This window comes from Parambassis ranga, chromosome 2 (genome assembly GCF_900634625.1).
Source record: "Parambassis ranga chromosome 2, fParRan2.1, whole genome shotgun sequence".
Lineage (NCBI taxonomy): Eukaryota > Metazoa > Chordata > Actinopteri > Ambassidae > Parambassis > Parambassis ranga.
The window spans coordinates 27,983,124-27,997,808 of NC_041023.1; the positions used below are offsets into that span (position 1 = coordinate 27,983,124).

At 41.1% G+C, this 14,685-nt stretch overlaps 1 protein-coding gene across 1 annotated transcript in view; it reads right to left on the bottom strand.

Moving 5' to 3' along the window:
* The window catches only part of LOC114446823 (protein bicaudal D homolog 1-like), a 28,889-nt gene extending 15,070 nt beyond the window's left edge, over positions 1 to 13,819 (bottom strand). Inside the window, exons 1-2 of the mRNA XM_028422623.1 lie at positions 13,601 to 13,819; positions 109 to 321 (exon numbers count right to left, since the gene is read on the bottom strand). Coding sequence (XP_028278424.1) covers positions 109 to 321; positions 13,601 to 13,819 — 432 coding nt within the window. The remainder of the gene's footprint in view (positions 1 to 108; positions 322 to 13,600) is intronic.
* Between the last annotated feature and the right edge of the window lie 866 nt (positions 13,820 to 14,685).

Genomic DNA, 14,685 nt, shown 5'->3' on the forward strand with positions numbered 1-14,685 from the left:
TAAAATAATTCAATATATCATATCGAGTGATGAACAAAATTAATAACTGTGATAAAAAGTAATAAAATACTGTATTTTTTACTATGTAATACAACAGCCATGCTGTACCTCCCTGAGCTCCTGCAGCAGGGTGCTCAGGTGTTCGTTGTCGGCCTGGGCATTGGAGGTGGTGACACGGCTGTGCTTCAGCTCAGACTGCAGCTCCAGGAGGCGAGCCATGTAGTAGGCCTCCTTGGAAGCAGATTCTTGCAGCAAAGTCTCCTCATTAGTCTCCCCATCCTCTGCTACTTTACGTTGGGTGGAGTAGGCCTGGCCAAAAGCCTGGAAAAGGACAAAGAACAGATGGGTGAGTTTTTGGATATGAATTTGTTTTGTTCTGTGCTCTTCTGCTGTTGTAGTCTATCTGTTTCGTGGTTGTTGTGCATTCAGAGATGCTCTTTTGCACCAGTGCTCTTTGAAGTCTCTGTCAGCTCTAACTAGTCTGACCCTTATCCTCTGACCTCTGACATCAACAGAGAACTGCTGCTCACTGGATATGTTCTCCTTTTCAGACCTTTCTCTATAAACACTAGTGACCATTGTGAAAATCCCTGAAACACTCCAACAACTATGCCATGGAGTCACTGAGATCATCTTTTCTAACCGTTCTGATGCTGACTTTGAACTTCAGCATTGATGTCTACATGTAGATATGCACTGAGCTGTTGCCTTGTGATTGGCTGATAGATTTGGGGTTAACAAGCCGTTGAACATGTGGTCTCATTAAAGTGGACACAACACTACAACACACCACAGTGATTTTTGGTTAGGGTCTCTGGAGCCAATTTCTAGTAATAGAACCCTGAGATTTCATTATTTTATGGCAAAACTGATGCTATTTTGTTTGTTTTTTTGTTTACTTATAGTATACATAAAGCAATGTAGGCTGAAAAAATGTCTTATTTGTGGAGTTATAAACGTCTCTGCATGGGAAAATAAGGCCAATATCAATTTCAATAAACTGTCAGTCAGTGACATACAATGTATTCACAGCAGTCAACATGCACCGATGGTAGTCCGTTTTCTACTTGTAACAGGATCAACAACAGCTCATTGTTATTGACAGCTGAAGCCGTGCTCCTGTAAGAGTGACAGGATGCAGCTAAGAGATCCAGCGTATAAAGCAGAGGTCCTCATGATCATCGAGCTGCTTCAGCTGAGAACTCTATTGAAGTATAATCAATGATGGGCCCGTGTTAGGCTGACTGTAGAAAAAAGGAATCACTCTCTCTCTCTCCATTACACCCCTCACTCTTCTTTTGTGTGTTGCCTCAAAGAGAAAGCCGGTCAATGTGGTGGTGGGGTGGGGCTAGTTTACACGCAGGACTGCAGGAATCCCCTCTGCATAGGCAGAATGTACACAGAGCATTTTCCCACAGGAGTCATGTGTAAGTACAATTTGCTGTGTTTACTCGGGGGAGTAATGAGCATCCACAAAAAAAAAAAAAAGACAGCCAATGTTACTATGAGACATGCAGCACCTACAAAACCACAAGGCCTTGTATGTATTCTGGGTTTTAAATGCATTGATTAGTTGATGTCATGTTATAAGAGAAAAACACCTGGGTAATACCATTGAAATTATAGACTGATCATTTCTTTGTGAGTGGGCAAACAAAATCAGCAGGGGTTCAAATCAATTTTTCCTTACTGTATGTCTCAAGCAGCTGTGATAAAATGGCATCATGTTGAGGCAGTGTACACATCCAGCCTAGATATTTTAAACCCCTGATGCTGCAGTGTAGCGTGTCAGGGACAAACCATTGATTTTAGCCATGAACTCCCTCTGTAGTGTCCCATAGCTAATAAAGCTGGACAGCAGTGGCTACTTAGGTATGACATGTGCAGTGCGGCCATCTGCTCACGGCCACACAAGTCATTACAGAGGGCAACAATATGTCAATATGTACAGGTAGTCTATAACCTCAGGTTGCAACATGAAACCGCAATGAAATATGTTTGAGACACACAAAATGTAACTTTGCCATATTTAGGCTTCATATTTGTGAGGCTGTTAAGCTGTTTTGGGGGAAGCTGCTTTATTGTAGCCCACCTAAGACAGTGGTGACAGCGACGTCACAGAGAATATGAAGAAATTTAGCTGAGGGAAAATTCTCAGCCAGATTTGACGACTTTGGGTTCATTGGATCATCCGTGACGTGTTCACTATTAGCCATAAGCCTGACAATAGATAAAATGTGCATGTAAAACACTACAAACAAGGTTTTCCCTACTAAATCCTAAATTCAGTAATATTCAAGGGGCCAGATTGAAAGCCAATTGACAATCATAGCCGTTAAAGGGCACATTTAAAGACTGATTGTGTCAGTTTTGTGTTATGTTTGACACTGACAAAGTGATACACTAAGACACTAGTCACACTGGATATATCCAGATTGAGTCTGAACAACACGAATCTGGATATATCCGGATATATTTCAATCTACCTCTCGGAGGTGGATCTATCGGCTTACATGGCTCAGGTCTGAATGCAAAGAACAGAATTTGACAGCACAGAACAGATTTGAAAATAAGTCTAAACGTATCCAGTTTAAAGGCTTTCAATACCTATCTATCTGGATTGTCATTCTCCAGTGTGAACTAGGTCTATAGGTAAGAATTAACAACATTGGAGGGATGGGCTGGAGACACCGGGATGAACAAACAAACACAGATGAACAGACAAAGAGGGGCACAAGATTTTAAAGAGATACACAAGGACAACCGACTTTCAAAGTGAAACAGGAAGTATTTACGGCGCATTTAATGGTGTCGCTTTTTATAATGACCAACAAAACTGTAAAAAACTATGCATTTTACAACAGACACGTTAGAAAGTGGCAGTCTTCTGTCACTCCTGGCTTGCCAAACTGGGACACTTCTGATTTAAATACTGGTAGAATGGAAGTGTTTCACAGCGTAAATCCAGTTTTAGACTAACAATGTCACGATATTTCAGGCATAGTCTGCATATCTCATGACCTACTGCTGTCTTTAAGCAGTGGTTAAGTAAGTGCTTTTTTAAAAAAATGCTTTTGTTGATCAGTATTTTAAACTGTCTGAAGGACGTTCTTATACCCTCAGAGCACAGACTCTGTTCCTGCATGTAGGTCAGACATTTATCTTGGCAGTTAAAAAGGTTGGAGGTGATGTCTCAGAGGTTTGAGCTGGCCAGCAGCAATATGTTAAGCTGCTGCTGATTGCATTGTTGCTCTTAATAAAAATATAATAGTGTCCTAGTTAGCCAACAGTACACTGCCAGCTCTGACTTTTGTCCTATCTCAGGCTAAATAGGGACAAAGAGAGTGAGAAAGACAGACAAAAACAGTGTCCTACCTGGTCACCCTGACAAGACACACTGGCCTCCCAGAGGCAGAAATGAGCAATGATTGTGATTATAAAAAAAAGATTCACAAAAAACACACTTTATGTTGTCCCTTATCTCTCTCTCTCTTTCACCTCCGGATTTTACTCCACCCAGCTACTCATTTCTCTGTGTCTGTCTTTCTCCCCTGTGTCTTCAGCCGGCTGCTCTCTCAGAATACTAATATACAGTGGAACTTAAGATTTTCTCATAAAGCTGTCCTGCGGGAACAGCAGAGTGGTTTTTATGGCGCAGAAGCTAAAGCTAACTGGGACTTTGGGCTTAAAGATGCAAAATGCAAAATGTGCTCGAGTATTTAATGGATTTTTATTAAGCTGTGACGGAAATCAAGAGACTCTCTCAGTCTGAAAAATAAACGCGTCATGCACGCTTGTTTATGTTGTTTGGAACATAGTGGGTAAGACTCATGATTTATCATGCCATCCCTAATTTAATCCAATCTGTGTGACTTCAGCCTGACCTACAGTCATTGTTGTGTAGACAGATGTGCAGACATTGTTGGCTGCCATGGTGACAATCACAAACGGCAACACTTTGGACATGTAATATATACATAGAACCAAAGGCTGATGCAAGATATGTACACACTGGTCATTTCAATGTCTTGGAAATACTGACCTGTCATGATCCTTTGTTTTTATTGGGGTTTTTTTTGATAGACATGTTCTATGTTTTGTTTTGAAGGGTTTTTTTGTGCCTTTATTATCATTTCTCTATTCTATTTGTCATTGTACTTGTGTTTTTCTGTCATATTTTCCCTGTTATTTCGGTAGTTTTTGTGATCTAAAGTCTGGTAAATGTTCCTTCTACTTCCTTGTTTATTTATGTTCCTTGTTTTGGGTTTTTAGTTTGATCTGTGTTTAGTTATTGTTATTTTCCTGTAGTTCTGGTGTTTTGTTTTCCTGGGTTTGTGTTTAGTTGTCTTGTCTTGTGTTTCCTGTTTTACTTTGGTAGTCCTGTCCTCCCTGTGTATTGTCTTGAGTTTTGCTTCCTGTGTTTTCCCTCCTTGTATGATTACCTGCCCTGCCCTCATGTGTGTCACCTGTGCCTCGTTGTCGTCCCTGGTCCCTTTGTATATAGTCTGTGTCTTCCCCTTTGTCCTTGCTAGTTCGTCTCGTCTGTGTGGGCTTTGTTTCGTTCCCGGTCTCGTCCATGCCATGCCATGCTATGCTTTGCCCAAGGTAGTCTCTTTGTTCATGTTTTGGTTTTGAACCCTCGCTAAGTATCCTAGTTTTTGCTTTTCTAGTTTTGCCACGTGCAGTGTGATTTTCAGTTAGTTATTTTGTACTTTACCTTTTGACCACGACAAGTGTGATTTTTAGTTTTGTATTGGTTTTGCCCTCCTGGCCTTTAAATAAAAGACTGTTTTTTGGAACTTAGAATTGCTCTGCGTCCTGCAACTGTGTCCGCTCTCACTCACAAACCCCTGACAGAGGTCTCGGTTACATGTAAACATTTCGTTGATGAGTTTGATGTCAAAGTGTTTAAACTACCACTGTTTAATTTTTTTTTAATTCTGCCATTGAAATATGCTACATCCCGCTCTGTAAACCAGATTGGACGCAGAGTGGTGTGGGTCTCCTCTCTACTCTGACTGCAGCTGAGAAGCTGCGTGAAGCTACTGTGAGACTGTCTGTGAGGGCTTTGGGGAGGGGGCGGAGCTCACGGTTGCCCGTTGAGGACAGTAACTAAAGTACGATACGTGCTTTCACATCAGTCACCTGAGAAAGTCACCAGCTTTGTTGCTAGTCGCTTTTGACCAAAAAAAAAAGATTTGGAAAGTCGCCAAGTTGGTTGTTTGCGCCGTAGTTCTGCCAAAAGTGCTGGATGTACCATCATGACCTTTGAAAATCATTATGGCTCATTTTGTATTTGGAGCAGATCCAGCGTGCCTCCTGATAACATCATAGATAACATGAAGAACCAGGAAGTTCAATTACTGGATTACAATGAATTCTTATGTGCTAATATTAACAGCAGGCTCACTCTTATTTCAGTGTCACTTTCAATTATGCAGTGATGTAATTTAGTGGGACAGCCAATACCCATGTTTCTTACTGAGGAGTTAGCAACACTGGAGCATCTCTCTGAAGCACTAACACAAGCAGTGACAGAATGGAAACTTCAGAGGGCCAACAGCAGCAACACAATGTAGTAACTGATTCTTTAGTATGGTAAATGTTGGATAATTAGGCTATATATTTTATGCTGATCTATGGTATTTCCATAGCGTGTTAAAAATGTAGAAAAAACCTCAACAATGTAAACTGAACCAAACCGAAAACCATGATGTAAAAGTGCCACTTTGCACTGGCAGGTGTAAACTGCAGTTGTCAAACTCAAGGCCTGCCATGTACTCCTGCTGGTCCCCTCCACCCAACCCCCTTTCATTGTCCAAAGCATTAGTATAATCTGGGCCTAAATTTAGAAAATTAAGATTTTTACTTTTCATGTATTTTGCATACAACACACCAAAGTAGACTTTGTTTTAGAACAAATGGGTTTTCATAAATGGTGTGATTGTTGCCATTACATTTAAAGCCGGTAATGGAGAGAGAGGGGTTGGAATGGTCAGGGGGACACCTGCTGTCCACCGGCTATTAAATAATAATAAATATAATAAAGAGCATGTGTGTATGTGTCTGTTTCTCTGGTTTCTATTGCAGTATAATTGGCAGTGAACTGACCTTAATTTATACCTTGTCTGCATTTAGTCATGGAACAGCAGGGGTTAGAAAAAACCTATCGATGTGGCACACCTGTGAGGTGGGATGGATTATCTCAGCAAAGCAGAAGTGCTCACTATCACACATTTAGACAGATTTGTGAACAATGTTTGAGAGGAATGGTAATATTGTGTATCTGGAATGAAGTTTAGATCTTCAAGTCCATCTCATGAAACATGGGAGCAAAAACAAAAGTGTTGCGTTTATATTTTTGTTGAGTGTAAGTATATATTAGCAGTATATCATGTATAATATTACCTGACAATATTACGATGACCTGCCATCTACTGTCATATCACTATGAACCTCCCACCATGATATGTGATCCAACAGCAAAAACAAAAGTGTTGCGTTTATATTTTTGTTGAGTGTATATACTAAGCCGCATGTAAAAATTTGACGTTTTGGACCACAATGAAAGAAACCGTGTGACGCATGTGTGCACCCTGTCTGAATTTTACAATGTGACACCTAGCGGTTTGGAGGACAGCGGACAAGTGTGTGCAATATTCAGATTTAAAAATAGGTCTGAAGATATCCGGATTGAAATCCAATCAGGATTCGATCTCAATCGAGCTGGACAGAAAGGGGTGTGAATGTGGTCTGAACATCAGAGACAAAAGAATGAAAGATGTTCCAAACACAGACCCAGATCAAAGTGCCTCTTCTATTACCCATCCGAACCCATACGGCAGTTATACTTTTGACGAATACGCTTCTTGTATTAAAATTTGATGTGTTATCTGATTTCTCATTGACCCCTGAAGAAAACCTTAAGAGTTATAGCCTTCATTTGTGAGAGAAGGGCTTTCGCTCTCTCTCTCTCTTCACATTATCTGTGTGAACAGCTTGAAGAAGCACAGATCAATATAAGCCCTGCAGGCATGGGAGAACAGTATCCACTTTAATCTGGGACCAGGAGACCAAGACAGAAAAAGACAGCAGCAGCACAGAGAGAAGGTCTACAAGTTTTATCTTCAAGAATTCTTTATGGATTTGTTGTGAATTATGTGATTTTATCAAATCAGGGCAAACAAACAAAAAACAAGCAAATAAATAAATAAAAATTCAGGAAAAATTAAACTCTAGCCAACAAATGTTAATAAAGCCCAACTGTCATTTCCATATTTAAAAAGCTAATTATACACTTCGAACAGGGGCTGGAACTGTGCACAAAATCCACGGTTCGGTTTGTATCACGGTTCTGAGGTCATGGTTTTCGGTTCCGTTTACATTGTTGAGATTTTTTCTCCTTTATAACTCTCTGAAAATACCATAGATCAGCATAAAATATATAGCCTAATTATCCAACATTTACCATATAAATATTTGGCACTGATGTAAACACCTTTTCTTAGTGCCACACTGCCATATTTCCCCAGAGAACGTCAGACAGTCTACTGGCAGTGAATCTATCACAACAAAATATTATTAAAAGTTTATTTCTACAACATCTATAAGGCCGCTTCTTTAAACATCAACGTGCTGCGTGATTGTAAATCAGAAACAGTACCCCCTCCCATTGCACTAAACGTACTGATACATGTAGTAAAGAAGAAATGAAACACCAGTGTGTATGTAAGCATTCCTTTAGCTCATCCCGCACCTCTTTGTTCTTGTGTCATCACAGCTGAGGTGTGTGTTAGACAATGATATTGTCGGGTGAGTCTTAGCAGGGTGAATGATCTCACATCCAGAGGAGTGATTGTGTAATCCATGAGGGAGACAAAAGAAATGAGCAATTGTGCTTCATCCATCTAACTCCTTCATTACCCGCCTGTGTTGTAGCTCATTTTTTGACTGACTCCTCTTCATTCTGTTGAATGAAGGTATGAGTGTGAAAGAGGGAAGAAAAAAGAAAGAGAGCTGAAAGTTGGCAGCGGGGAGGGGTAATTACATTTGATAGCGCTCTGTGCCACTCCCTTTGGATCAGGTCCGGTTACATCTTTCCATGCCTTTATTGTTTACAACGCCTCTCCTCCTTCCCATTCAGCCTTCTACACCAAACAACCATAAAAACAACCAAGGATGAAAAATGTACTAAACCGCAACAAGAATTACACAAATGTTCTGGTCCTACCAGCTGTGTATACCACCAAGACCTAGACCATTCAAGGTGCCCTTTTGGCACTAAGACAGGATCCATTGGCAGCAGGTACTGTAGGTTGAAGCTGTTGTCGGACAGCGTGTGTGTCCAGGGGTGGTCACAATCCAACCGTGTGCACAGTGCGTGCAGTACAATATGATGCGCCACCTGACAAGGACACAGTCATCCACAGTATTTAGTGGCTCAATTGGTCGACTATAAAACATTAATGTTGGGTTGGGTTGCGATTGTGGTAGTGAACCCATGCAAGGATTTATTGAATGCAGTCCTGAAGCTGGCTCCTCCCCTCTAATCAGAGCCAGAATATGCGGGTCACCTGTTGTCTCCTCTCACTTCCGTCTTGGTGGTGGTGGCCATGGCTGGTTAACTCTCTTAGAGCAGGTATGTGTGTGGTGGCACCCCCGAGCATCCTTCTGTGTAGACTTCCCCTCACTGGTGGCTCCAGCTAATATTTTATGGTAACTGCATTGACTTTTAGGCTTATTTTTGATTTGTAATAAAAAATTGTATTTTTATTCCCACCATTTTCATTTCATTAATTTCTTTGTCTTGGTTATTCTTGACCAAGCTGCAACCTCCGGGGCTCAGACTTGAAGCCCATGCGGAAGTTTCAGAGCTTAAAACAGCCAACTTCACATCAGAAATACGGGTGATGTCACTGAAGCTTTGTCCATAGTTTTTACTGTCAATGGTCCTGATCCACCAAATGCACATTTTTACTCATTTTTGGGTGTAGCTCTATCTCTTACCATGACCTTTCCACAAAATCAAGCACTAGCCTCGAAGGGTGAGACATGAAGCCCATGTGGAAGTGTTGAAAAAAATTGCAGTCAATCCTCATAGACTCCCATGTTAAAATATCCAGCTCTACAGAAATGTTTCTTCAGTCTCACACATCATGAAATCATGATGACCTCATACTTAATCAATAATTCAACAACTTCTCTCCACTTCTATGTGTGTGTACCTTAAGTCACTTGTGCAGACATGCATCTTTAAGACATACAGTCTGTTCTTAAGTGCATCTGAAGCAATGTGGTTGTGTTTCATTCATGAAGCAGAAGAATACAGGCCGGATGCATTCAGGGCCTGTCTGCTGCTTACAGACTAGAGAATGAACTTTGTTTTTGCATCTTTAGCACATTACATATTACACCTACACAACAATCCCACAAACACCCACCTACAGGCTTCCATTTACAACATATAATTTTTTAAAATAAACGACAGACTTCTGATTTGAGGACTATAGTGACAAAGAGAGGAGGAATGCTTGACTGGGATTCGGTGACACAGATGGAAGCATCCCATTGGTTGTGTGATGTCACAGGGGAGTAACAGGAGGAGAGTCCCTGCGGGTCACTCAGTCCTGTTCTGTTTTTAGAATTGCCGTCTGCGCTGATGCACTCGCTGCATTTTTCATCACTGCTCATCATACAGCCCAAGCAGTAGATAAAACAACACTACTCAGAAATATGTGTTGTCATTACTGAGAGAATCACTGCTCAGAGTCCCTGATCGGACATTCCTGTGGATGGGCTGTTTCTTTGTCCTTAATTTTTACCTAATGGATGCTTTAGTTTTAAATGTAGGTTTAATACATTTTGTTCCAGTAATTGAACAAAGATTTCATACAACACCACAGAGTGAGGAATTGGAGGAATTGCTCACTGGGTCCCCCTAGAGTCTGATTAACACTATTGTCTGCTACAAACTGTGGTATCATCAGAACTACCATCAATTACCTAGCATGTTAGCTTCCAGCTAGCAATCACCTTTACTTACTGGTCCAATAGTAACAGCGTAAGGTAGTGATGGGGGGTAAGTAAAAGATGTGATTGATTTATTTCCATTTCTTAGCATATAGACAGTTTTCCAAATTCACTCCATAATGTTACTGATAATGACAAATTGCTATCTTGCATGCCTAAGCAGCACGCACTGAGCCCAGCCGCCTGCAGCACAGTGAGCAGATGAAGCTCACTGTACAAATCAATGTGATGGACTCCTGGAGGGCTAATTAGCAGTGAGCTGTGGCTAGCTCTTTACAGTCCAGTGATGGGGGCCTCCACCTCCTCCTCCAGCCGTATCAACTGCCCATTTCCATGGGCAAAATATTTTGACAATCTGCCCAAAACACATAGCCGCAGACTATAAATACCTCATCTATCCTAAACTGGGAAATTTCACAAAGGAATCAACATCCGAGTCTTGAACCTAGGACTTCTCATACCCAAAGCAACAGTCATACCCCTAGACAACAAGCCAAAAAGTCTTCCTGCACTGCCAGTTCCTTTGACAGCTCTAATACATATATATCTGTGAGTCCTGATCGGGAGGTAACGTCCGATTCCAATCGAGTCGAAACCATGTAATCGGGCCGATTTCCGATCATGTGATCGGATCTGGACATCCATAGTCAGAATACGTTTAAATTTTCATTATTATAATCATACTGTATAGGTGCTAATGTAATAAAATGTGCAGTGATCGCACTCTGACTAAGTGCCATATTTAGTTCCAAAGCTTTTGGCTTGTATTTTCCCAGCATAGATATCAGGTTCATATCAATGTCCATTCTTGTCCACATGTATTACTGCATTAACAATTAACAAACATTTGTTTTCACAGTTTCCCCTACCTTTTTTCACCACCACCCAGTCTGAATGACGTTGGAGTGTTGATGGTAGAAGGGTAGGTCTACTTTCTTATCTTAGCACATTGTCACTATTTGGTGTGCTAATTCAGGAAAATGCTCCTGTGCATCAGAGGATAAAGCCAGATCTTCACAGACATATGCATATTTATCAGCTGGGAACTAGAGATATGGTGTACCAACAACAGGCAAGTGAAGGTGGAGGTATGACTTTTATGTTCTAATTTATTTGCTGAAAACAGTGACCACTAACAAACTGTCTGTGACTCTGACACAGCTGAACTGGAGGCCACTGAGTGCAAATATAAATAGTTTCTTCTATAAATGATTCACTGTAGCATACTTTCGGAAGCATTAGTATTTCATGGATCAACTGCTGTCGGCGTGGCTTTACTCTGTAATTTCACTGTGATAAACGGCAGTATAGTGGCTGTTTACAGACAGAACCGCTGAAAAAAAAACACTTCTTCTATATTCTATACACTTAGCACTCCTATATTACCCAGTCCTTTAAAGGTAGGGTAGGAGATTTTGAAAACTCAGTAATCAGTCAGCCAGATTTCGAAAGTAAACACATGCCCCTTTCTCTCGGAGCTCACCCCGAACCCACGCCTCCCAATCACATGGACGGGCATTACCTGAAGACGAGTCACATTACCTGATGACTTCGGCCATCATGCATGTACCTCTCTGCTGTGCACAGAGCAGGAAGAGAGTGACAACCAGCCAATACTCCCCGCAGGGTCCACCCGGAGGATTGACTGATGTTTTTAGCATTTTATAGCTTCCACAGATGATTAATATCCTTTGTTTTAATGCGAAACTGCCGAACCAATGGGTTGCTATCAGATTGTAAAGAGAAGTTACACTAATTTAACAAAAAGTGCTTTAGAATGAAATCTCCAACCCTACCTTTAAGACTACTTCTAAGCTTAAACTAAAGAAGTACAGGAGCCTCCACTCGATGAGTGGAGCCTGCTGAAAGTCTGTACAATGATGCATCACAGTGGTATGAAAAAGCTGGTTGTCTTGCAATCCTAACTATATTTTTGCACCATTGTGATGTTCAGCTGAAGTTGTATAAAAGCAAAATACAACACATCGTGAGTCAATAAGACAACATTAGACCTCTCCAGAAGTGCCTTTCAAAGAATGCCTTCACTGAGTTGCTAAACTGTCATGTCTTTACTCTACTCATGTAAACATATCTTATCAAAGCAGTCTCATTCCATAATATTATATAGTTACATCATTTTGAATGTCTGTGTCATTTATTCTTTTCATTCAGTAGGTAACATGGTTGTCAAGCCATCTGGGGCCCCTAAGCTTATATATATATACACCTACACCTACAGCAGAACACCAAATAGGCAGAGGGAACTTTATACTGTTATTATAACAAGACAACATTGCTTAAAGCCACACATGCACACACATGCACGCACACACTGACCTTCACGATGTAAATGCACTGGCAGCTTCCAGTCCATTTTGTAATACAGCTAACAACACTGGTGAATCAGTAAGTTCCTGGAAAACACCAGACTGTGATGCACATTGATTATAAAAAAAAAACTGGATCCCGAGTTAGGTCAGCACAGCTCATTAGCCCACAGATTGATTATGAGACTCAGTGGAGGTAAATCACCTCCTGCAGGTCAGTATTAACACAGGCTGGCTGTTACGACACCAGCCATGAGAATTAAGTATCCTGACAGTCACACAAATAGCTTGTAATGAATGGCTCCTTAAGTTCCTTCAACATCCACACAGAAGCACACAGCAGAGACATATGGTCGGAGCCTAAAGTTGCACACAACATGGATACTTTGACATGAGCAATAAAGTTTAAATGACAAATAAGTCAGGTATGAATCAACAACCATCACTGGAGCTCCGAAGGGTTCTTTCTGTGCATTGTTTTGGTTTATCGAATTTATCACATGGGCAGGATGAAGGCTGTGCCTCATATTGAACAACACTAATTTCCAATATGAGTCAGCCAAAGAAATATATATAGAGGCCTATATATACACAAAAAATTAAAACATTTTATAGATAGTTTTATAGGTAGTTTATCATGTAATTGCATTATTGCATATATTTGTTATATTAGTCTTGCTTTTCTTGTTTGAAACCTGAAAAAAGGCCAAACAAGCCAATAAAAGTCCATAAAAGAAAGATTAAAATAATTAAAACACAAACATTTCTAATTTGTATTTATGCAGTTACAATAGAACCTAACTCTTTTATAATTTATTCATTTATACAATTATTTTTCTAGTGTGTTTAAAAACAAAACATGTAGCATTTCCAATAAGTTGTGGAAGCCAAAATTTAAAAAATAAATAAAATGAAATGAAAATATAAAAGAAATAATAAAAGTTTTCATAGTAGTCTATATGAAAACCAATATGTTGTGATATATGTTGTAATACATGTCAAAGGGTCTGTATTGCAGCAGACTGTTATGAGCTGGGCCTGTCTATTGTTCAGCAGGTGTAACTAAAGGTAGAATAAAGAAGAGGAAACAAAATGAGTTGGCGTTGTCTTCCGGACACTTTTTCCTTGTAAACTGATTTCATCTCAAGCTTTTCCTCCAAGGCGTCAGAAACCTTTACTTCGTAACAAAATAAAGCATAAGGGCTACTTTTTCCAGTAAGGAATCATACCCCTGCTGAGCCCACCTCCTGCAGCTGCTCCAGCTCCAGTCTCAGAGCCTCCTGCTCGGCCTCCAAGTCTGCATACTGCTGCTTCAGACTCTGGTTCTCCTCCAGAACCGCCAGTCCGCACTCCGCTGCTCGGATCTTCTCGCGGTTGGCCTCGGCCAGTTCCCGGCTCAGACGTTCCACCTCGGCCCGGCACTGTTCCACCGTGTCCCCGCATCCTGCTCCACCGGCAGCCATCGCCCCCCTCTCCCTCCCCTCTGCGCCTTCTGCTCCCTGCGTCGGACAGAGCAGAGGAGCCCCGCCGGAGGGAGAAACAGCTGAGGTAGACAACAACCCCCCCACCGCCGCCTCCCCTACGAGGAATCACACCGCTGCTTCAAAGACAATAAACATCCGCACTCTCAAAGCGCTGCCATGATCGCGGAGAAAGTCATCTTCTGCCATGTGATGCTCTAAATGATGCAGCTCCTCATCATCCGCTGCGCACACTCATCCCTTTCCCCTCCCTCTGCACTGTTTTTCTGCTTATTCACCGGCATCAGGACGCCATCTCTGCCTGCAGACCGTGAAGCAAGGCACACTCCCCGCTCTCTGTCATCCTGCTGCAGCCTCACAGAGTCTGGATCATCACTGTGAGGAAGAGGCGGCCTTTCAGAATGACACGCCAAGTATATGCGCCCTCTGGAGATCAGACTGATCATCACTTTCTCTCTTTACTTTTACTGTTAAACACCAATTAAAACTTATTCATAAGAAATGTCTGCATTACATCAGGAGCAGAGGCATGGTGCAGGGAGGTTGAGGGTTTGTGCGTCTGGCTCAAGAGCACTTACAATGAAAATGTTGATAACGGAAATACTGCTAATGCACTTCTCACAAAAACATTTGCTCATGCCCAGTGGTGGAAAGTATCTCAGTATTTGTACTTCGTTACTGTACTTAAGTAATTTTTTGATGTAAAAATGTATTTTAGTGCATACTTTATACTTTTACTCCACTACATCTGTACTTTCTACTCCACTACAAATTTTAAAATGTCTGTAGTTACAAGTACATTTATGAATACAGCTATGTTAATCAGAATCAGAATTACTTTATTTATC